Source organism: Pterocles gutturalis, unplaced genomic scaffold, assembly GCF_000699245.1.
Source record: "Pterocles gutturalis isolate BGI_N339 unplaced genomic scaffold, ASM69924v1 scaffold43499, whole genome shotgun sequence".
Lineage (NCBI taxonomy): Eukaryota > Metazoa > Chordata > Aves > Pterocliformes > Pteroclidae > Pterocles > Pterocles gutturalis.
Genome location: NW_010137366.1, coordinates 17,308 through 40,380, shown reverse-complemented (window position 1 = coordinate 40,380; position 23,073 = coordinate 17,308). Strand labels below are relative to the sequence as shown.

The following is a 23,073-nucleotide window of genomic DNA, read 5'->3' as shown; positions in this document are numbered from 1 at the left end:
AGGGTCCCTGCTCCGCCCGGAGCGTTCCTCCGGCTGGCAACGGCCAGAGGGGTGAGAAGGTCATCCCCTGCTTCCTCAGAGCGGAGAGGGGATCGGTGGGAGACACTGTGGCTTTGCTGCTCTCTTAAATTCCTGTTTGTTTTGCAGGATGTGGTAAAACTGCGTTTTATTTGGGACTCCTGCCTCTGCTGCTTTTATATCAATGGCGCACATCACCATAAATCAGTATTTGCAGCAAGTAAGCAAAGTTTTTTGTTTGTGGGCCCTGTTAGATTGCGTGGATGTATTTTTCTTTGCTGGATATTTGTTAACTTGTTTAAGAAATAAATCGACCAAGGATGTGTGATGTGGTGAACAAATACACTTCTATAAGTCTGTAGTAAGTATACCAGTGTTTGCTAAGGATGTATTCCTGTAATTTCTGAAAAGCGTGAGAGTTACTGATGTAATGGATAGGGAAGTAATTTTTCCGTAAGAACTAACACGTTGGGGTGGGTAGTAACAAATGCAGTTCATGTATTTAAGAAGTACAGAAATGCAGAGACACTGTATGGCATGGAGGATGGAGAAACAGGAACAGTGGCATGCGGGTACCAGCTGGGCTGAACTTTCAAGCTTTTAGTGTGACAACTTTTACTGTGTCTTTCTGAACCATCGTGTTTTCACCATTGTTATCGTCTTAGGTGCTTTAGTCAGGATCAGTCAAGTCAACTGAGTGAAGGACACAAAAAGAGAGTAATTGTTTGGCTTTTAGTCTCAAAAATGGAGTGAATGAGATCTCTCAGGACAGTGAACTGCTTTGAAAAGTCAGCATCTTCTCCAGTTGACAGTCCTTGTGATCCTTTCTCTCCACCCTCCGTGTTGTATACACTGTGTCTGTGCATTTAAACTGTTCGCATTTTCTTAAGTTTATGCACCCCTCCTCACCAAAGCCTTATCTCTTATGAAAAAAACATTTTGCTCTGTGTCAAACTCGGACACTTTACTGATGGAATAGACACTCACTAGGTGAGGTTGGAGATCCAAAGCAATGGGTAAGGAAGTGACAGATAGCAGGATGTGTAATGCTTAAAAATTAAGACCAGTAGATTAAACACACAGCTATCATTCCAAAGGCAGTGTCTGATATTAGACTGTCAAGGCTGTAGGTGTTATATTCTGTGGGAGAACAGTTTAATTCTGTGTCCTGCTAAAGCAAACTCCTTGTAAAAAATAGTCTGAGCAGTTTGTTGTGATATCAAGCTGGAAATTTCTTCAGTTGTGGAAGCAGATTTAGGTGTTACTTCTTAAGAGTTCCTTTCTCACTGCTTATGTTTAATTTGTCATGCTTTTGTGTCCTGATAGGAAAAAAAAAAATCTTTTCTGTACAGAAAGCCCATACCAAATGAGAAAAATCATAGACTAAAATAGAGAGGAAGAATCAACTGCTTAAACTCTTCCAGAGATTGGTGGGGCTTTTTCAAGCAAAGGAGAGCTAATTTTGTGGTTTGGAAGTAGTTTGTCTTACTAAATGTAAAATTTCTATTAAATATATTTGCGAGTCCTGATTCATGACAGGCAAATTCCATCTGCAGCGTTACAAACAATAATAATCAAAGATTGTTTATGCCTTCATGAATATGTTTGATTCCCCTAAATCCAACTGGAATTTTAAAAAGCTTAACCAATTCTGGTTCACAAGTGCTGTTTTACAATATTAAACTCAAAAGTTTTTTGGAGATTCTCTGGTTTGCTTGTATCCTACAAATAAGGAAGAAGCCACGATAGTGTTCACCCTGCCTCCTCCCTGATACCTTTTTGAAAAACAGGTCTATTGAAAGTACAATATTGATTCATTCAGTTTTAAACCTTTAAAAACTCACTTTTGAGTTGGTGTTGATGTGGATGAACAGTGGTAATGAGAAGGTGGCTTCTGTAGTCTTGTGTAAATACACTTTGTGGCCGTGGCTGGATTTTATTCTCTAATGTGACTGTTTTATTTGATAGGTACAAGAAGCCATTGACAGCAGAGATGGACAATTTTGTGCAGAATTGGTATCATTTAAACATCCACATGTTGCAAACCCAAGGCTACAGGTGAGAATTTGTTTTTGACCTTTATTTTGTTTTGCTTTCAGTTTTCCTAGCTCTCTCTATGAGTCCCTTTCCATTGCAGATAAACCTCAGAAATCTGTTTCACAGGACAGACCAGGATTCCCCTGTAGGTTTGTTTCCATTTTCTTCTTACAAGGCTATTATGTATTTCCATTTTTTTCCTGGATGGCTTTTTGTGTTCCGCTTTGAATTGTTTTCTGGGAAGTCACTTCTGGACAGGTCTACATTAGTTAGTAACGTGGCACAGTGGAAGTGACTATAAAGAGAAAACCAGTGGATAACAAGGGTCCAGTGCTTGTCCTATATGCATTTTGGATGCTTTTATTTAAGGATAGCTCTAATCAGGCTCTGGTGACAGAGTGCACACTAGCAGTTCATTACACTGGATGTGATTATTAATACAACTTAAGGTTCTGATAGACAGCGAAGACATGTATGCATAAAATTGCCGTGACAAAATATCTGTATGATGTTCTGTTTCTGATGCATTGGATGTTCCTTTAATGTTTCATTAATTTATTCTATATTTAGCTTCCATCTCCAGAGGAAAAGTGTCAACAAGTTTTGGAACCACCATATGATGAAATGTTTGCAGCCCACTTAAGGTAAAGATAGACCAGGAATGTAAAATCAGTTGTGAGGCAGCCAGCAGGGATGGGGAAGGGTATCCTTAAATGTGCTTAGTTATTTTAAAGGACTTACATTTGAAAACTTGGTATTTATAGCTCTTACAAATAATACTAGAACTGCAGGAAATAAAGACTTTCTCTTTCTTTTCCACATAAAGTTTGCTTTATGTATATGGCAGTCATCTACGTGTAGCCATTGATCCAGCTTTGGTTTTGGTGCTTGCAGTTTCTTTTGCTCTGCATTTACTAGCTACATGAGAATTTGGAGTTAAATAAGTAAGGGAAATAAATATTTTTAAATGGGAATTTTAGTCATAAAAGTACTCTTAAGACAGCTTTAGGACCTAAGCAATTCTGTGAGGCTTTTATTTAAAAAAATTCAGTGTTAACACAGTCTTTAAGTTTGCTTTCAACCGTCTTGGATCGGTGACAGTTTCCATAAGCGTTAGCATATTACAGTTAATATTGTACATACTGTACAAACAAATCTCCATTCTTCTGTCAGATCAGTTTTCTACAGTTATCAGGCTTACTGCTGTGTTAAAATACTTGTGCCATTTTGTTAGGAACATTTTAAATTATGTTTCTGTGTCTCATAAATAAACTGTAAAGCTCTATGCTTGTTAAAAGGCAGAAAGAAATATTTGGTTTACGTGTATGATATTTGATGATGTACTAATACACTTTTTCTTGGACAGGTGTACTTACGCTGTTGGAAACCATGACTTCATAGAAGCATACAAATGCCAAACTGTTATTGTCCAATATCCTTTTCCATAAATCTTGCCTATTGCTTTCAGGATAACTATATGTCTTGTAGAATAAGTTATCCTTGCCCCTCTTAAAATTTAATAGAATGTGGTCTGCTTCCAAATACGCTTCAGCTGTTTAGGTTCTTAAGCAAGGAAATTCAGATATGTTCTTCTTTCAAGTTGCTGTAGGACTATGAAGGAATCTGTCACCTGGCTCTAACATGGAAAATTAATTTCTCACAGAGTATAAGAGACCCTCAAATCACTAATGTACATCCCAGTGTGTGCTTGGCTGGAGGGGAAGATACTGATAAAGAAGGCTTCTATCTTATCTCTAAGCAACCAATGTTTCTTGGGGCTGCTGCTGCACCAAGGATTGTGTGGCTGTGCTCACCTTCTTCTCTATCGCATCTTTGCATGCTAGCTCCTCATGTGCTTGCTGCTTTTTTGGTTTCTGCCATTTTATGTTGTGATCCATGGTACCATAAAACTGCTGGGTTTTATATCTGTGCTTCGTTTATTAGCGTTTTAAATTCTCCTAAATAGAATACATCTTTCCTGAGAGCATTTCAGGCACATAAAGAGGAAAACTGGTGAGTACATCATAGCTGCTAGGAACGAAACTCATCTTTCACTGTCATAATACCATAGTAGTCAAACTAAAATTATGCTTATAGTTTTTATTTATCCTCAGCGATAGCTAAATGCAGCCTAATTGTTTTTGCTGCCTCTCTGAGTTTTTAGGTCCAGAAGTGTGAAAACTAAACATCTAAGCTTAATTATGTAGAATGGTCCATAAGTAAACACATGAAGAATTAATTCAAGGTGAGATGGTATTTTATTAAAGCCACTGTAAAAAATGTTTCTGAATTAATTCTTCTTCCAGTGTAGGATTTCTGAAATGCTGAGATCTTGAAGGCCTTTCCTTTTAAAAAGTGCATCCTTCTATATTTAAAGATTAATGTATATTTTTCTAGTTTTATGACCAACTAACAAAAAAAAAGCTTGTTTCTCATATCTTATTGCATGATTTGCACATACTAAGGATACTATGCTTTACTTTTCCAGGGCTTTACCTATTATGTATGCTGTAGCCCTCGATCTTCGAATTTTTGCTAATAATGTAAGTAGATCTGTTTATTACTCATTGCTTTTATCTGTTGGGAGTTTCCATGGTGGAAATATTTTAGACTTTATTACATAGCCTAATTTTGCTCAGTACTGTTTAACTCCTTGTTTAGGATTTTGTTGTCACGTTAAATTCATCCAGTCTTATTGAAAAGCAACGTTGCTCAGTCTGCCCATCTTCCATTTGCAGCTTGAACTAGAGAGGTTCTGAGGACTTGCATGCAACTCACAGCAGTTGCTTAGAGCATATGGAGTGAATAAGCACTGTCTTGACAGAGTAGTATGGTGGCACAACTCACTGTTTCCATGTGTTATCCTTAGTATTTGATGGAGTCTTTGTAAGGGTGGAGATATCCCAGACAGCTGAACTAATCTAACCACCTACCACATCTAAAGAGGGAAGTTTCTGCCTCCTTTCTCCTCTTCCAGCTGCATGTACTGCTTGTGATGCTCTTGCTGAGCCCATACTGGAGCTGACAAGAAAAAAAAGAAAAAAAAATTATATAATTTTTCTCAGGCTAGGGAATTGAAGTAGCTTGTGTAGGGATCTAATGAGAACTGCTAGGCGAGGGTAAGTGTCAGGGTCATGATCTTGTTCCTGATCACTTTACCTGAAGAGGTGAAGCTAGAGTTCAAGTTAGGTTAGAGTTTGACGACATCCAGTATTTTCAGTGTTTGTCTCCTCAGTGCTTTCTTGTGGCCACCCACCCACAAAGCAACATATTTTGTATGCTTGCACAGAAAATACTTTTTGTGTGTGTGTGCCTGCTTTGTACCAAGTTTCAATTCTCAGTCTGAATGAGGCAAATTCCTATATTTGAGATGCATGAGAAAGGGGAAAGTGGGATCAGTCATAGGGGAAGTGTTTGAACTCTGTCTTCTGACCTGAGTATGTTCAAAGGATGTGGATACAGAGAAGACTTTTGCAGCAAAGGATGCGTTTCCATTTCTTTTCCATATGTTTCAGATAGAGAGAATGCAAGTATTATAATAAAACTTTTTAGAAAGTATGTACTGACTATCTGCTTACTGTTTTTCCCCCCACTCTTCTCTGTTGTTTATGTTCTGCATTAATCAGTGCATGAATCTTTCCCATGTGTTGGCAACTTGTTTTTTTTCTCTTCCTGCTGTAACATATGTTTTCCATTTCTTCTGAAAATCCCAGGCAGTCTGTGTTACTGCTAGAAAATGCTGGATAGGGTTTAGAAATAAAATCTATCTCTCATGGCTGTGGAGAGAAGCATAATTATAAATTCTAAAACCCCATAACTGGGGAATAATTTTTAGTTTGCTTTTGTTCAAGAGACATTTTTTTGCCAATCTCTTGGTCTTTGAAAACTTAAGTTGAAGTCTTAATGTTCCAATACAGCTATTAGGTGATCCTAAATTTAAGTTTCAGAGGGCTGCTTTAAGCTTAGTGGTGCTAAAGGTGGTAGCAGTCAGTGCTATTTTCAAAGGACTGTCCTCCTGTACATTAGGTTTGGTACCAATGTTCAGAAGCCTCTCCGAGTGTTTTCTTTTATTCTGTGAGGTTCACTGCCTTCTAGATTTGAGGGATAGCAGGCATGACAAATATGTTGCTGTAAGACTTTATAAAATGCTGTGTCAAGGAACTAAACTGTTTACAACCCAGGGAACCAGGATGTAGAATTACACATTGTTTCTTGCTGTGTAATGATAGGCAGATCAACAGCTAGTGAAGAAAGGGAAAAGCAAAGTTGGCGACATGTTGGAAAAAGCAGCAGAATTGCTGATGAGCTGCTTTCGGGTCTGTGCCAGTGACACGTAAGTGAAAGATCTTCTACAGAACCTGCACTATTAAATTGTTAAGAACTTAATGAACTTTACCTAAGATTTTTCTACTTACTAAGACAATATCTGGGTAAGAACAAACACTTCTGAGGCGTGTTTCCCCTCATTTATAGTCTGTTCTCTCCTGACTAACTACAGCTGGAGAGGCTTCCCTTCAGATATAACATTCCTAGCAGATGTTGTTGGGAGGGTCTGATTATGTCTCTGTTTCTCAGGAAAGATCATTAACACTTTTGTGCCCTGTTCAGTTGTGCAGTTTGCTTCGTTATGGTTAGGTGAAAAAGAGGGGTGACTCTTTGTTCCAGCCTTAGCATTTTTGACACTTCTGACATAGAGAAAATGTTTGTTTTTTTTTTTTTTTCCATCTTTCTTTCACCTTGAATATTATAAGCAATTGCTACGCTAGCCTATGTGTTACCTGCAGACTGGAGTGAAGACCCTGATACAGATTAATAATATTTTTGCATGACATCTTCTCATTATATTGAGAAAAAAATGTGGCAGATCTGTTTAAAATTTAGTGTGGGAACACATGTTCTGTTTTGACAGTGCTGGCATGGTTTAAGAGAAGAAGTTTGACTTTGACTTTTATTTTCAAACACCTGTTTTTAACCTAAAAATCCATAAAATATCTATGGAGGGAATTTACTATAAAGTCATTATTTTCTTACAATGTTCAGTTTCTTTTCTTTTCTTTTCTTATGACAGTCGAGCAGGCATTGAAGATTCCAAAAAGTGGGGCATGTTGTTTCTTGTGAACCAGCTGTTTAAAATTTATTTTAAGGTACGGTTCAATTCTGGTAAGCTGTGTTTTGTAGTTCATATTCTAAGTCAAACCCACCCTTTTTTGTATGATACTATGTATCTACATTCTCTGAGTAAAATGCAATTTTTTTTTTTAACAGATCAACAAGCTCCATCTATGTAAGCCCTTAATTAGAGCAATTGACAGCTCAAATCTGAAGGATGAATATAGTATGGCACAGCGAGTTACATACAGATATTATGTTGGACGCAAAGCCATGTTTGACAGTGACTTTAAGCAAGGTACTGTGTGCCAGTAAGACATATTTAAAGTCTTGCTGCTTGGTGCGAAATGTGGCTGATGTCGTGTGTGTGTGACTCAAAATGTGTGTAAAAGGTGCAGTTGTGTTTGCATTGATCAAGGGAAAAGTCATGCTGAACGATCCAAGGGCCCCAGGCTGAGTCAGATCGGAGATGAGATTACATGGGCATAGTATATGCCCAGCTTTGAAATATCTGTGTCAGTGAAGTTCTCTGTGGTCTTAGGCATTGTGTGCATGCGTAATAAAATGTATGAACATCCAAAAAATGGGTTTGTAAAAGGTTTCTCAAAGGAGGCTTTGCAACTGTCTTGTCATCTTCAAATTGCTCTATGCCATGTAGAAAATCTTCAGCAAACTGTACTGTAGAATTAGTTTCTCAGTGCATTGATTTTGGAAGATGTAGAAACCACATTTCTGAGTTTTCTTATTCACTAACAGAAATGTTTCTAGAGCTAAGGTGTACAACTTTCATCGCTAACCTAAGCCCCTGACCAAAATCTATTCTGGAGCCGATTTTGTTACTCTAAACAGTGTCTTCTGCCTGTCAGGCTTGTCATTTTTCTCTCTTGGTGAAAACTGCTGAGATTTTCAGGTTGTCATCCTGTGTGATCTCAACTGGCACATTTCTGCAGCTCAGCAAATGTGTGCATCGCATGCAGCTTACATCTTCTGAAGAACCTAATCTGTGAATTTAGAAAAGCAAGTTCTGTGTCATCGGCGCTTCTTGAGATTCTCCCCTCCTGTAGTAGTAGCATGATAATATTACTGAAATGAACTGAAAATTGCAATATTTATTGTAACTGTTACCTCTGACATTTAGATCTTGACAAGTTTTCTTTTGACTTTCTGAAGAAGGACTTATTTTTCTGGTAATACTTTGTATTTTGTGTGAATCTCCAGTAATTCTTACAGCATTTTTCTTGATGCATTTTGATTGGTGTGATTCTTTTTCATATAGTTTCAAGTATTGTGTGTTCAAGCTAAAGATGGACATTGAGCACAGAATTTAGGTTACAGTTTTAACCCATTTTTGTTGTTGACTCATGTTACTAGCACTTTTATTTGTGTCTGCAGCTGAAGAGTATCTGTCATTTGCCTTTGAGCACTGTCACCGCTCAAGCCAGAAGAACAAAAGAATGATTTTGATCTACCTACTGCCAGTAAAAATGTTGTTGGTGAGTAGACGTTACTCTTCTAAATCATTTTTTGGGGGCATTTAATCAAACTGATACTTGGTATGGTTCTTGGTTTTCTCTGTGCTAGCATTTGTGTATCTCTGAGTTAGTGGGATTATGCTAACTAAATTCAGTGTAACTGAAGGGACAAGGACTAGATTTTATAGTTTCCTGTTCCTGACCCTGTTACCAGAGTTACCCGTGGAGAATGTTGTTGTCACCTGCTTCTGTGAGTTTCCATCTTCTACCTTTGCCCCAACCTATGTGTGACCATACTCGCTTTTCCAGTCAGTGTTCCTGTTCCAGTACCTTGCAGTATCTAGTGGGTAAAGGGAAAGCACAGTGGGTATGATAACTGACTTCTGTTTTTCTTTTTTTATTTATTGACTTTCTTACTGGTTGTTTTCAGATCAATTAATGTAGGGTTGATAAAGGAAAACTAACAGTCTTCCTAAAAACAAGAGGCACTAGAGAAACTAGATAAAGGACATTGTTTTTACAGTTGCTTTTTTTAATCAGAGCCCAAACATTAACACTAACCTTAAACTGTACTAAAATAGTTTGGATGGGGTTTTTTTTGTTCCTAGCAGCTCTCAGTAAACATGCAGCTGAGTTCTGCTCTCAGCTAATCCCTCCAACCAGGAAAGGAGTTACCAGAAGCATAGCATGATGGTAACTAAAATTAAAGTCTGACCCAAGTCAGTGTGCAATCTGATCTCTGCTGTGCAGGAGGCAAAAAACAGAGTTTCTGTTTGACAGTGTAGGTGGTTCAGATTTACCTGAGCTAGCAATGAGAATTAGTTTTCTTCAAATTTGAACTTTCTCTCTTTATTTTTTGTTTTGTTTTTTGAGAGGACATTTTTATTTCCACACAGAGGCATAGTGAAGAAAAAAATCTGGTACAGACTGAGCTAGCACTTGACAGTGCTGAAACACTGCTTGTATTATTAGTAATGCTTGGGATTCCTGCAGTTCTTCTGTTTGCAGATTAGCTCATACAGCCATGACATAAAATTTGCATCTGCCTAGGCCTCAAGTCGCAGAATCTTGATTTTACAAGTTTGATAACTGTTCCCCAACATTAAGAAATATTAAGACTCCCTAAACCATGATAATCAGGCAGTTATTGTCAGTTGAGCTACAGGGTGTTTGGTGGAGGCAAAGGGGTTGTCTTGCAAATACTTTTATTCGTGTCTTGTTCTGTAGCAAAAAAAAAGTGGTTAAATGTTTGTCTTTTTCTCTAAAAAATGTTTTTAGCTTACATTGAAAATGCATTTGACTACCCTGGAAAACTTGGAAACTATTTCTTTTTCAGGGCCATATGCCAACAATTCAGCTCTTAAAAAAGTATGACCTTATGCAGTTTGCTGAAGTAACAAAGGCTGTGAGGTATGATTGGTTTATTGGCTTGTATGTTAGTTCAAAAAGTATTAAGTACAAGGTATTTATTTGGGATGATTGAGGAAGACAGAGAGGAGGAGGGATATTCCTACCAAGTCAGATAATTTCTTTTCTCATTTGGATGAGACCTCATGTTTTCCTTTCTTCATCCTTGTAGTGAAGGCAATCTTCTCCTACTGAATGAAGCTCTGACAAAGCATGAGACCTTCTTTATTCGATGCGGAATCTTTCTTATCCTTGAGAAGCTGAAAATCATCACGTACAGAAATCTCTTTAAGAAAGTGTAAGCATAACAAAACCTACATTTTTGCAAAAGCAGGTTTAATATGGTTTCACCTAGGACTGAGATAGAAACATACATGCTCTCCTTAGTTCTCTCTGAGAGCTGAATTCCCATTCAAGTGAATTTATTGTAGAAACACCATTTTTCTAAGAACCAGAATTTTTAAGTTATTCTCAATAAAATTTATTTCTGTTGTTTCTTTCAGATATTTACTACTCAAAACACATCAGCTATCTCTAGATGCCTTTCTGTTTGCCCTGAAATTCATGCAAGTAGACGATGTTGATATTGATGAAGTCCAGTGCATTTTAGCTAACCTTATATATATGGTATGTGCTGACTACTTGTTGTCTGGTCCTTCCAGACTTCATACAGTGAAAAATATTAGGTAGAGAATAAAAGTTTATTACAAAAACCATATCAGTAATCCCAGGTTTTATTGTGTAAAAAAAAAAAAAAAAAAAAAAAAAGTTGATTCACTTGTGCCCAAAGTGAAATGTTTTCATTTGCCCCAAGGGCTTCTTCTCGTTCCTGCCTCCTTTGCAGGAATTGGTTAAAATTGAAGTTGAATTTTACATTACAAGTCTAGTACTGACATTTCTATATATGCATAAATACTGATTTAAAAACACAAAAATTGTAACTGGGACCAAAAGGCATTTGTTCTGCATTTGAAGTAGGAGACTCTTGACATTCTAACATTAGAGTAAATGAAAAGCATATTCCTTGGGTTTTGTTTCACATTTTTTCTTTGTGGATCTCAGCTACTCATGAACAGATAAAGGCTTGAAATCAAGAGATTTCTAATACATTGGAGGTTTTGGAGCAGCATTGCAGTGTCAGCAAGCAAAGGAACCACTTCTCTGTTTCTGGAACATTATTTGGTGTAGTCTAGGAGTAAGAGAGGGTGGGTCACTGGAAGATTTATTTGTGTTACAACACTATGTCTGAAAAGGAAGGGCTGTGCCATTTAGTTTAGGTTTGGAATAGTGATTAATTAAAATCCTAATTTTAAAGTGAGAAAGAATAAATTCAGAAACACTTCTGTAGAGCTTTGTCTCTTCAAGGAAATGTCATCAGACCAGTCAGGGGGCCTGGCAATAGGCGCTGGGTCTGACAGCATCATTAGTATGCAAACATGGTTGTGGTTCCAACTTTTGGCTTACTCTGTGAATTGACCCACTTACATAAATTGTATCCTTATAGGTATTAAGTACGGTAGTGCAGTGGTGATTGAGTATACACACATAACTTTGCTTGATGTATTCTGAATACAGCTGAGGTTATAGACCTTGTGTTACCAGCTTCCAGTACTAACACTGTCTTTTTCCCCTTCTGCCAGGGTCACATTAAAGGCTATATATCTCATCAGCATCAAAAGCTTGTGGTCAGTAAGCAGAACCCATTTCCTCCGCTGTCAACAGTGTGCTGAGTATTGCATCTTATCCATGCAAGTACTTTTCAGATACTCAGCTTGCCCAGTGGAGCTGCTCCTAATCGCCCTGAGAACATTATAAATGACCTGGTTCATGTCCAGGACTGGAATACCAGGAACTGTTTGTGGCTCCTTTCCCAGAATGACCAAGGCTGCCAGTGTTACAAAGTGCATTGGAATGAAATGCTAACTTTCCAATGATAGTTTCTGCAGGCTTTTTAGATCATTCAAAGTATTTCATGAGGAAATAAAGCAAAGCATTCCAAATTCCTTCCAAACTGCTTAAAGCTTTTATAAAGTACTTTGTGTTATTATTTTTGCCTTTTATCTTTCAGAAAGGAGAAGTATCATCCTTTGTTACTTGTGTTAATCCATTTTTCAGAGGGGAAGTGATGTTTCTTTCATGGTTTACATTTTTTTTTTTTTTAAGTCTCTTCAAAAATCTTGTAAATACTTTCTTCAAGCCTTCTCTAAAAACTAGAGAAGTGCTTGACACTAAAAGCTTTACTGTGTCAGTGGTACTTACGGGTTCAAGTAAATGTGGAATTTTGCCTGTAGGTCCCCACAGATGGGTTTGGGTTTTTTTAATTCTGGTAATTTTTTGTTTCATTTTTGTTACAGTGAACAAAAGCTTATGTAAGTAACTTATCCATTCTCTGTTTTATTCTGCTTCTGGGGAAAACACTACCACTGGATCCATTAATTTAAGTGTTACTGTCTTGGGGGTTTTGTTTGTTTGCTTGGGGGTTGTACAAGGTAACTTTATCTGTAGCGATGGGATGGTAGTTTTGGGGGGGTTTAATTATTTTTAAAGGAAATAAAACCTTTTTTCCCCCTCTTTGAGAGTTGGGTTTTAGTTCACCCACTAACTGACGTGGACATGATTCATAAGGGAAAACATGTATGAGGAGAAGCATTTTTTAGTGTGATGAGAGTGTCAAGTCCTACATCAACATAGGCATTTAAAGGCTGGGGTTCCCCTGGTCTTTGTTAAGTTTTACTTGTATGGATGCTGAAATGAAAATATGAATTTGCTGAATCAAACCTCAGGGTAACAAGAACTAAAAAGACTCATTTCCTTCTAGCAACATTTAAAATCCCATAAAAACATCAATGTTTCTTGAGTTTTAGGATGAACAGTTCTAGGAAACTTAAAGGTCAGTCAGTTTTTAGTGAAATAACTAGGTCTATTACATCAAGGTTTTCACAGTACTATGTGTCAACAGAAGAAGGAAAGACAAACAGGGTTTTCTATATGAATTGGAGTTATATACGTATCATCATTGCCACTTCCATTGCTGCAAATCATGATAAGAGAGTCAAATGGGTCTACTGGCTGCATACAAATCTTTCCTTGCAGTGATTGGTAGGTGCTTGGTGCTGGAGGGCTGGTTGTGTTTGTATCTTATTTCATTTTTTGTTTAAACCATATAATATACCTCGCGGTGTTAGTGAATAGGAATGTTTCCCAGTCAGTGTCTTCTAGTGGCCAAGATCCCAGGATACCAGTCAGAAACCAAGTGCCTTTATACTCGGTAGCTAAAAAGCTTCCTCCAGCCAGTCGTTTGTCTACAGCCTCCTGGAGGTGTCCACAAAACTGCCTGTTGGTGAGGCTGATGTTGAGTATTTGTTTGCAGTCCTCAGCGGGAAGGTATGAAACCTGCAACTCATCACCTTGAAGTTCATCACCTTCCATTCTCCAGCCACTGACTGTACCAGACAATTTTGGAATTAAAACGTGTTCTGCAAAGTCTCTTTCAGGGATGCATACAGGAAGCTGGTGGTTGTTGCACTCCACATGCTCTTGGAGTTGTAGTAATGCGATGTTGTTCTCACCTGTGTCTTCATCATACCGGATGTGTATGTGTTTCTCACTAACTTGCATTATCTTCTCAGTTCCACTTGTTCCATTAGGCCCTGTGAAGCAAAGACATTTCACTGCTCTTAGGAGTAATTTATCATGCAGAAAGCTGCATGCAAACTGACAACTGCCTAGTCAGGGTGAGAAATAACGTGCAGTAGAAAAACTAAAGGCGCTCTTTCTTGAAACTGCTGCAGTAAACCAGGAATGATATCTTGACAGCTTTTTAATGCTGTGTGAAAGCATGCATAATTGCAAAGGACAAATAACAAGAGAAGTGAATTTTGACATGTAACAAAAGCCACCTCTAAATCCTCCTGGTTTAGCTTATCCCTAGGTGCTGAGTTCTGAATTGCGTTTTGAGAGGCAGTTGTCTCTCTGCTTGGTTTGTAAGTGGGTATGGGGCGGCTGTAGTTCTAGTTCAAAATACTTAACTGAGATGCTTAAATGAGATGACTTCAGGTTTGTTTCCTTTAACAATATTCTTATGCAGCAAAAATTCTAGTAAGTTTTTATTTAAATTAGCTTGTCAACACTAAAACATGCTACAACAAGAGAAAATGTTTCATCACCTACCAGCACCAACCCTGATTTCAAAATGGCTGTGCAGAAGGGCACACTCTGCTGTAGTCAACACAAAATTACTTTTTAGCAGCACTCCTCCACAGAAGCCCTTTCCTTCTGAGTTTAGCAGCAGGACCTAAGGAAATGCAAAAAGATGACACATAACACTGCCCATGTGAGGATGAGTGATGGGTTTCATGAATTGCTAGAAATACCTGCCAAGGAAATTGCTCCTCACGTTTCTTCCTGGTTTCACTTATTGGATTATTACTGTCCTGAAGTCTGCCACATGCACATCGATCTAGCAAATGAATTAAAAAAACATCAAAACCTCATGCTGTGTACTTTCAAGACAACAGCTACCTGCAAGTATCTTACTGCTTCCACCTTGACTTTGGGGTTTTGTTTTTGTACAAAGTAAAAAAGTAAAAGGAGAAGGACAATTTCTCAGCTGGTGAAAATTGGAATAATTAGCCTAATACCTGAGTGATGGCACGGAACATTTCAGGTCATTGCTTTAGGTTTGTGGTGACCAGATTTCAGTGTCTGTAACGAATGAAATGAGGCTTCCTCTCCAGCCAGCCATCACCACAGCTCCACAGCTTGCTTCCTCATCTTTGTATCCTGCATCTGAATTGCGCCAAATACCTGATAGCTGTGGCCCAATCTGGACAAGGTAAATCCTCAGTTTTCCTTGTTAAAGCTGTTACTCTAGGGATGTGCTTGCCTTTCTGTTCTGGTTCAGACAGCAAGCGGGCTTTTCAAATGAATCCCCCAGTTATCTGCATTTATCACACTTTCTGTTCACCTTGTGGCATGGTCTTGGGTCACACAAACTGGATCTGTTCAGGTGAACCTAAACCAGAAGACACCCTCCGGGAGTGCACTTAACGTGCTCTCATAGCTAATGGGTGCTTAGTCCACAGGACTGAGCTAGAGCTGGTCTGAAGTAAAGCCCACCTGCAATGTGCATTGAGTGTGGCCATCAGGCCTTCATCACCAAAAGTGTGGCTTTACAGCTCAACTCCTATTTGGCTGCCCTACTTGCTAATATAGACAAGAGCCTAAGCGTACTACTGTGTTTTTAGTAGACCTAGTTTATAAGGAGAGGAGATTGAGATACCCAGTATGAGATTTTAAAAATTAAGAGGGCTACTGCATCAAACTAATTAACATGGCAGCAAATGTTGCCCTTCATTTATCAGACCATCAGGTGCCTGGCTAGAATCAATTGAACCTCATTCCCTAACAGCCAGGTCTTCAGTGGAGTTACTCTTTACTGAGCATAGGAGTGGAAAACCTGTCCCAGAGTGTTATGTAGGATGATGCAAGTCCTCTTTGCAGACCCGTGTTTAAATGTTCAGATCAAATATCGCTTCTTTTACCACTGCTCTGGCATCTTAGGTGGTGGTCCCTAAATTCCTCCTTTTTCTGCCCAGTCTAGGTCAGTAACATTCTCATCACTTGAGTCTCTAAGCAAGCTGATGGCATCTGGGTATCAGATGGTGGCCTGCCCACCCCAAGACTGAGCATGTGCCCCCTGTGCTTCCATGCTCACACCTACCTAATGCGATACACTGTTTTTTGTCCTTCCCGAGCTCATAGCCATCGGCACAGGAACAATGGTAGGAATTACTTCCTGGGTAGCAGAAGTGGTGACATCCTTCTTTAGCTTGGTGGCGACATTCATTCTTAGCTAAAGAGCAAGCAGAGGAAAAGCATCAGGAACAGTTCAGCTGGAATTTTCATGCATAGCCTGAGGCCTCTTTACTAAGCGCTTTATGTTTACTCACTGTGTGGAGGTGGGTAGGAACTTTGGCTTGGTAGTATTTCCCATCAGGTTGTTTTTCCCCTTTTTAAGCAGAAATTGGAGACAGCTGAGTCTCTGCAGCTTCCACAGACTCATTGCAAACTGTGCTGACCCAGCACCTCCCTGCACCAGACTGTCTGCACCTCTGGGGGAGGGTTAGTAGCCAAGGGTCAAACTAGGCCTTCCACCTGAACCCATGAAAGGATGTCATGGGTTTTCTTTCTGCTGTCTTAAACAAAACACAAAGTATCTGCAGTGGGGGGAATCTGTTGTACGTGCCAAGGTGGCAGGTATTGGTTGAGGAAGAAAAAGGCTAATGCTTTCTGCTTTTCAGCAAAACCAAATGCATAGCTCTTATTTCTCATGCTTGTGCTAAGTAAATTAAAATTAACAGTCACCGAAGATAAGAAAAAAAGAAAGCGAGTACTAATCACCTTTGAAACACGCTCAGTCAACTTTCTGTAGCTGCGCAAACACTTCAGCACAAAGTGACAGGAGGAACAGCCATTTGATGGTGGATCTAGCTCACAGGTGGACAAGTAACAACAAACCCAACATCAAATGACTCTCTAAGATCTGATCCAGCTCCCAGCACTGGTCCAAACTGTGTCACCTTCTGTGGTCCCCAAGAAGCTGGTCTGTCTCTGTTCAGTCACACTCTTTATACAGAAAATGACCCTGCCTTATGGCAGCCGGGGCGTCTCCCTCCCCAGGGGACCTCTGAGCCAGCAGAAATACTGATGTAAGGGCTGGAAAGTAGAACCCCGGTAGATGTAAAAATGTAGGATCCGGCTCAGGGTGTTTTACCTGCCAGAAAGCATCCATTTTGCTTTACACTTTTGCACTAAAACTGGTTTGTTTTCTGGAGCCCCTCTGTCCTGAGGGACTGTCCTGCGGGCATGTGTGGCTTTGGAGGCACTGGGGTGGCTGGGAAGCCACACCAGCACCACAGCCCTTGTCCTTTGGGCCGCACGCCATCTAGGACCAAAGCAGGACAGCAGCTGGGGAGTGTGGGTGGCAATGGGCAGCGCTGCCGTGGGAGCCCACCCATGAGGGGGACTCGCTTCAGCCCTTTTGCTGTATCCCCAGAGAAGGGAGGCTCAGGGGGAAGAGGGAGCCTGTGTCACCTCAGCGTGCCATAATGTTTTGGTAGACAGGCTGCACACATCACCCCTGCTCTGCCAAGAACTGTGTGTTTTAACCTAAAAGCTGGTAACTGGCTGTAATGGGAGAGCTGTATGTGCTTTCCCAAGGACCCCGTACGACAGGAGGAGCTAGGGCTTCTCAGAAAGGGGTGCAGTGCCTTACCGAAAGAACAGTTCTCTCCCTCGTAGCCCTCGGCACAGGTGCAGGTGTAGCCGCGAATGCTGTCCTCGCAGACACCATTGTGCTGGCAGGGGCTCGACGAGCACCTCCGGCCACCTGTCGAAATGCCGCAAGAGAGGGACAAGTCACCCCCACCGCTGACCCTTGTTACGCAGCCCCCTTCCCAGCATGCCAAACACTCAGAAAAACATTTCAAGAAGCAGTTTGGAAGGAAATGGGCTATCACTGAACTGCTCCTCAGGAGGAATTTTAGGCCAAGCCTCTGCTTCCAGAGGCAATCCTGCAGCCCCTGGCAGGGAGGCTGGGAAGTGCTGAGAGGCAGAGCCTGATTCTGGAGGGAGGATGCTCTACTTCAGGGAAAAGCACCAACTTACAGATCATGGACTCGTTACAAATCTAATATGAGACTGGTGGTTTAGGTCTCCCGTGTTAGGGTGATATGTGTATGGATAAAAAAATTATTATATGCATATATGGATAAAAAAAACTGGCATCAAAATTATACAGTGAGCAACATCAGACTGGGAGGAAATTTGGCTTTTATACATCTGTACCATTATTATACAACAGCTTGGACATTAGCAAGCTTAGTCTTTCCGGCGAATCAAACATTGAATCCAGAGGATGCCTCACTGCAGGTGAAGCACCAGGCAGAACTGCCAGTTTCCCTTTAGGCTGCTCACTGGAAAGACTCCAAAAGAGTTTGGAAATGTTCTCCAAATCACAACTGCTTGTTGTAGACATGAGCAATCAGGGAGCAAGCTGGAAAAGCCTAACCTGGGACATGCTCTCCCACCTTTCTAAAATTTAGAATTTCATCAGAGAGGTTTACTTCAGTCAGCAGGCTGCAATAATTGATATCAGGGACAGAAAAGTGAAAACTCCTCTTGGTACTGGGAAAAAACACCAACCACCACCTGCTCAGGCTATGGGCACATGTGTCTTTCAGCATTAGCTGTACTAAAATACTGACTTAAAGTGGTTGCCACCTTCAGCCCACCTGCAGTCAGATGTGCCACCCGGCACAATTTAGGTCTCCTGGGAAAGTCTTTGGGTGGGTTGTGGGGGGCTCATCAGCACAGCTGAGCAGGTAGAGCTGAGGAGTGAAGACCTCCAGCTGCAGTGGTGGGTAGCTGGAGCTAGGGAAGGGCTACATCTACAGCCTTAAGCAAGTTAGATGGTTTCAAGCCTCTGAAATGCATGCTCAAATATAGGGGAAGTGGTCTCAAAAAATGTCTGGGATTGGGAAAAAAGTAAACCCGTTGCTTAGCTTTATTAAAGGAGGAAAGAGAAGATTCAAGGAATTATAGAGAAATCAGCATGATTTCTGTTACTGGAATGATTAAACTGTTTGTAAGCACTGATCAAAATAAGAAGGTGGCAAGTAATAGCCAACATGCATTTTTCAAGATCAAATAATCTAAACCAATTTAATCTGACAGTATTATAGGATAAGAGCCCTAGTGGGGAATCAGTGAACATCATAGAATAGAAATGTCTCAGATTACATTGTAATTAAGTGAACTAGGAACACACAGACTGCTATAAGGCATGCACAGAACTGTTTGGAAAATGATGTTTAAAGAGAAGTTATCAATAGCTAAGTTTATACTGTTAATAAAAGAGAGTCAGGAACAAGTGTGACCTCAGGCCAAGTGCCCTGACAGAAGACAAGACTTAATGACTTTTAATTATTGCAAGGATTACTGCTTCGCCCCTGAGGCTGAAGCCAGTAATGCATCCTGACTGTGGCTAAGCTTGTTTGGATGGACCATTGTCAACTGGTTGCCCTTCTGTCTTCATAGAGTAGGGAGGAAGCCTGCATGACATGCTTAGTACAAACATTCAATGACTGAAATTAGAAGTTAATACCACTCTCAGAGAAATAATGAAACACATAGCAAAGGCCAGATATTTAACATCATTCTTTATGTCCCTGCCCATGGCAGGGGGGTTGGAACTCAATGATCTTTGAGGTCCCTTCCAACCCAAACCATTCTGTGAGTCTGTGAGTCTATCTAAATAACATTTATATCACTGATGGTGTTCTTCTATCTAACAGGTTCTTGGAATCAGTGTTTTAATGGCTTCTGCAGAAGATTAATACTAACCACTGGCTTTGCCACCTCCTTATCCACTATGTAAAACTAAGATTAGAAATTAATAAAAGCTAAGCAAAAAAACCTAAGAGAAAATCGTAGGACAAGGCATGTAGAAAAGGAGGGAACAAGGCATAGTCACTGTACTCTGGTGCCCCAGGCTCCTTGTTCAGGAAGCATCTAGTTACATCAGCACCTCAGCTTTTACGGATTCATTTCTTGCCTCGACAGCTGCCAAGGGATGATGCAGAGTGCGGAGTTTGCAGACAGCCCAGTAGTTTCTAACACCTATTCACCTCACTCAGGTTTAAGTGTTAGGTTCATGTTTGGGAGGTTTTGCTTGTAAAGCTGTGCTACTTTATTGTATCAGCAAAGCAGACTTTGTCAGGTCCCAGGTTGTTTCAGAACAGCTTTATGTTCAGGAACAGAAATAGCCTATTTACTCTGATAACATCTCACCTTCAACTTCTATTCACTCTGCAGTCTTAAATGTTTTGGTTTTTATCCTATTTATTACTCTTTTAAACCTTTCATATCAACACTTTTCCTCCTGCTTTACTAGAGACATGACAGGTAGTGACTGGGTGCTTCTTGTAGGATAAACTGCTACAAACTCTCAGAAAACCAGCATCAGACTGAATCATAATGTTCACAGTGTGACAAGACTATGAAGGAGAGAAATCGAGGCCAGCTTACCATAGTAGGCATCCCAAAACATTTTCTGAAAAAAAAAAAGGGAAAGTGTATTTTAATTCTCAAATAATATCATCTTCCATAAATACTTTGGTAAACCAAAATCATTACATGAGAGAATGTATACTACGGTTTAATGTTTACGCAGTTGCACAACTGCAAATTCTGCTCTGCCAGCAAAATTGGAATGACATGAGATGGGAGGGGGTTTACATCCTGCTTATTTTATTGTTTCCTAAGAAGCTACAAAGGAAAAGAAACACTTAACAGGCGAGAGAGAAACAGCTGAATCCTTTCGCAATATGGCTTCCTGGAAAAACTGACTGGCCATTGTCTCTCCTGTGTGCAGTGGCCTGGGAAGTGACCCCATCCTGTCCCATCCCGTCCCTTCCTGCTTGACCCCAGCTGGTGCTGCTGGAGGCAGAGGGAACAGCAGAGAGTGGAGCTGCAGTCTCTGGACAGATTCCTATTAAAGAGCACAGCATCCATCTGTATGTGTCAGGAGGACCTCTTGTACGAGGGGACTTGCAGCCGCTGACCAAGTGAGCCTCTTTCTATAGGTGCCACTACTTGCTAGTGTGTTGCTTCCCTCTGTCCCAACACCCTCTTGCCCCTCCTGGTCCCTAAGGGATGCTGAAGCTGTATTTCTCTCTGTGTGGTCAGGATGGGACAACAGCCATATACTTCTGCAACATAAGGCACAGGACACATCATTTTCAGGAGGGGACTTGAAAAGTGTCAGAGCTAACCTCTGCACTTCCATTTTGACCACTGAAGACACCTGCTTTCTGCCTGCTGGGGTGCAAGGGTTTCACATGGAGAGAAATCCAAACAAAGGAAGCAGGCTGCAGGGCTACATTTAATGGAATCATAGAATCATTAAGGTTGGAAAAGACCTCAAGGATCATCAAGTCCAGCCATCAACCCAACACCACCTAACTCACTAAACCATGTCCCTAAGCACTGTATTGACAGTTTTCAGCCAAGGCAGAAATTTTTAATGTACATAGAAGAAAACAAAATACTTACAAGCATTTCATCATTTTCAAATACTTCTCTTGCTTCTTCCTGCGTGCATCTCTCTTCAAGGCATTCCCTTTCCAAGCTGCCTTGGAGGACCTCCTCCAAGAGTAGGGAACTGGCACGCCTCTGTCGCTTCACAACTTTGTTTGCCTCATCAGCTGATATAAACACTGAAATGTTGTATGACAAAATGCTAATATAAGTACTTAGACTAATTTTCTTATGTATTTTCACTATTTTTTTCCATTTTTTGAAAAGATCTTCTTAAGCAGACAGTTTTAACCACAAAGAGAAATCTTTTGACTGTTTCAGGGTTTCAGCCACATTAAACTAACGTAGCGAAAGAGCCCTACTTTCCTAGACCAAACTCGTCTGAGGAGTCATGAACATTTTCTTCTGGGAAGTGCCTGACTTGCTCCCAAGCAGAGGGAATCTGAAGCCCTTCCTGACATGCTTTTTCCCTGCACCAGACGCACAGAGCAGTGTTGCTGTGGCACAGCCAGGAAAAGGGGAAAACATTGTCATAAAGGCAGAGCCTATTTTGTAAGACTGTGTGGGGCTTTCAGACTCATCAGTAGAAGTGAAAATGATCTGTCATAATTAATGATGATGGATCCAAACTGATACCCTTCAGTCTGACTTCTCAGGAATGTTTTGCTGAGAAGCAAAACCATGACATGGCTGAGCTCTCAATCAAATCTCTCTTATGGAGAATAAATAAAAGCTACCCCTCAGCAATGCTCAGGGTTACGAGGGCTATATCATACAACATCCTCTATGTGGAAGACACCATAACTTTTCTGATTTAAGAAGGGAGATATCAAAGACATGAGAGCTATCAGAACTTAAAACTCCTCTTTGCAACAATGCCCACAAAAAAAAGAAAGTTGCTTGCCAGCTGGACGACTAGTGCCATGCTGGAGCCTGTTGCCTTTGACAGTAAGCAGTATGTGGCTGTGTGTGTCAGTGTGTGTTTGTACTTGGAAAGTCAACCTGTTGGGGCAGGGACAGGGATTGGTTTGTATTTTATACAGTGCTTGGGGGGCTAGCACGGCTGGGCACATAGGTTGAAATAATCAATAATATTAGAATTGGAAAAGGTGACAGCAATAACAAAATTATTCTGAAAATGCATGCAAAGGCTTAGTTATGCTTCTGAAGAATATCCAATAAGCAACAGGCTTGCATGTGATGTTAAAAAAGAGAAAAGAAAAAAGCTTCATGATTGTGTTTTGCATTTTAAAGTTTTAATATTGACAAACCATGGAGGATTAATACCGAAACATAAATTTCTTCAAGCTATAACAAGCATGCATCTCAGCCTCTTTCATAAGACTTATTTTGATGTTGGCAGCAACTAGAAATGTAGAAAAAAATTATCTTTAATATCTGGGACACTCTCGAAGAATGATAAGAAAAGACAAAATATCACCCTGTTGCAAATGATGGTAATTCAAAATTACATTGCCTCAGTAACACACTGCGGTTTTTACTAGCTATAGGAGAAATGTAAGGAAAAAAGGAACAGACACTTTTCAGTGGTGTCACCCTGTGCTACAAGGTAAACACAATACAAGGTACAAAATTCCTGGTGTGTCTAGAGGAGCAGTAGCACAAACCAGAATTAAAGCCACAACAAAACAAAGGCCATACCTGTCTGCTCTGTCTGAAGGAAAAGGGCAGAGAGAAGAAACAATACTGTCCAAGAGCACCTTGCCATTGTTACTCTCTGAGCCTAATGGCTGTGCAGCTCTTGGGGGAATGGCTGCATGAGAGATGTTGAAGTTTAAAGTCCAGCTGCTCATGAGAAAACAAAACCTCTAAGGGCAAGGCCTGGCCTCAGTGTCAACACGTGACAAAAAAACCCTCAAAAAAAACCTGCTTAGTGGTGCAACAGTGCCCCTTCTCTTAGTGCTGTGGC

General features: G+C 40.3%; 2 protein-coding genes across 3 annotated transcripts; one reads left to right on the top strand and one right to left on the bottom strand.

The window, feature by feature from the left end:
• The first annotated feature begins 169 nt into the window (after positions 1–169).
• Positions 170–12,272, top strand: PCID2 (PCI domain containing 2). Of its 2 annotated transcripts, none has more exons than XM_010082589.1 (14): positions 170–238; positions 1,987–2,076; positions 2,626–2,699; positions 3,422–3,487; positions 4,027–4,068; positions 4,544–4,598; positions 6,285–6,388; positions 7,124–7,199; positions 7,321–7,462; positions 8,557–8,657; positions 9,973–10,046; positions 10,216–10,341; positions 10,547–10,670; positions 11,684–12,272. In XM_010082589.1, exons 1-14 carry the CDS (start codon positions 203–205, stop codon positions 11,771–11,773), a joined length of 1,200 nt encoding a protein of 399 aa, XP_010080891.1. In that variant the 5' UTR covers positions 170–202; the 3' UTR covers positions 11,774–12,272. The 2 variants fall into 2 exon arrangements, with proteins under 2 accessions (XP_010080891.1, XP_010080892.1); XM_010082590.1 differs by lacking the exon at positions 170–238 and adding an exon at positions 449–460.
• Positions 12,273–13,024: 752 nt separating this feature from the next.
• Positions 13,025–22,872, bottom strand: PROZ (protein Z, vitamin K-dependent plasma glycoprotein). Its single transcript, XM_010082588.1, has 8 exons — positions 22,806–22,872; positions 21,159–21,322; positions 20,133–20,157; positions 17,320–17,433; positions 15,766–15,897; positions 14,417–14,502; positions 14,214–14,337; positions 13,025–13,693 (listed from the first exon to the last, which is right to left on the bottom strand). The coding sequence occupies exons 1-8, from the start codon at positions 22,870–22,872 to the stop codon at positions 13,182–13,184; spliced, it is 1,224 nt and encodes a 407-aa protein (XP_010080890.1). The 3' UTR covers positions 13,025–13,181.
• Positions 22,873–23,073: the final 201 nt, after the last annotated feature.

Coding starts and splice junctions, on each gene's coding strand:
- PROZ (XM_010082588.1), bottom strand. CDS start 22,872: ATGGCAAGGTGCTCTTGGACAGTATTGTTTCTTCTCTCTGCCCTTTTC. Junction 17,434..20,132: donor GTTTTGGGATGCCTACTATG/GTAAGCTGGCCT, acceptor GCATTTCGACAG/GTGGCCGGAGGTGCTCGTCG. Junction 15,898..17,319: donor GGGAGAGAACTGTTCTTTCG/GTAAGGCACTGC, acceptor CTTGCTCTTTAG/CTAAGAATGAATGTCGCCAC.
- PCID2 (XM_010082589.1), top strand. CDS start 203: ATGGCGCACATCACCATAAATCAGTATTTGCAGCAA. Junction 2,077..2,625: donor TTGCAAACCCAAGGCTACAG/GTGAGAATTTGT, acceptor TTCTATATTTAG/CTTCCATCTCCAGAGGAAAA. Junction 3,488..4,026: donor TGCCAAACTGTTATTGTCCA/ATATCCTTTTCC, acceptor TAAATAGAATAC/ATCTTTCCTGAGAGCATTTC.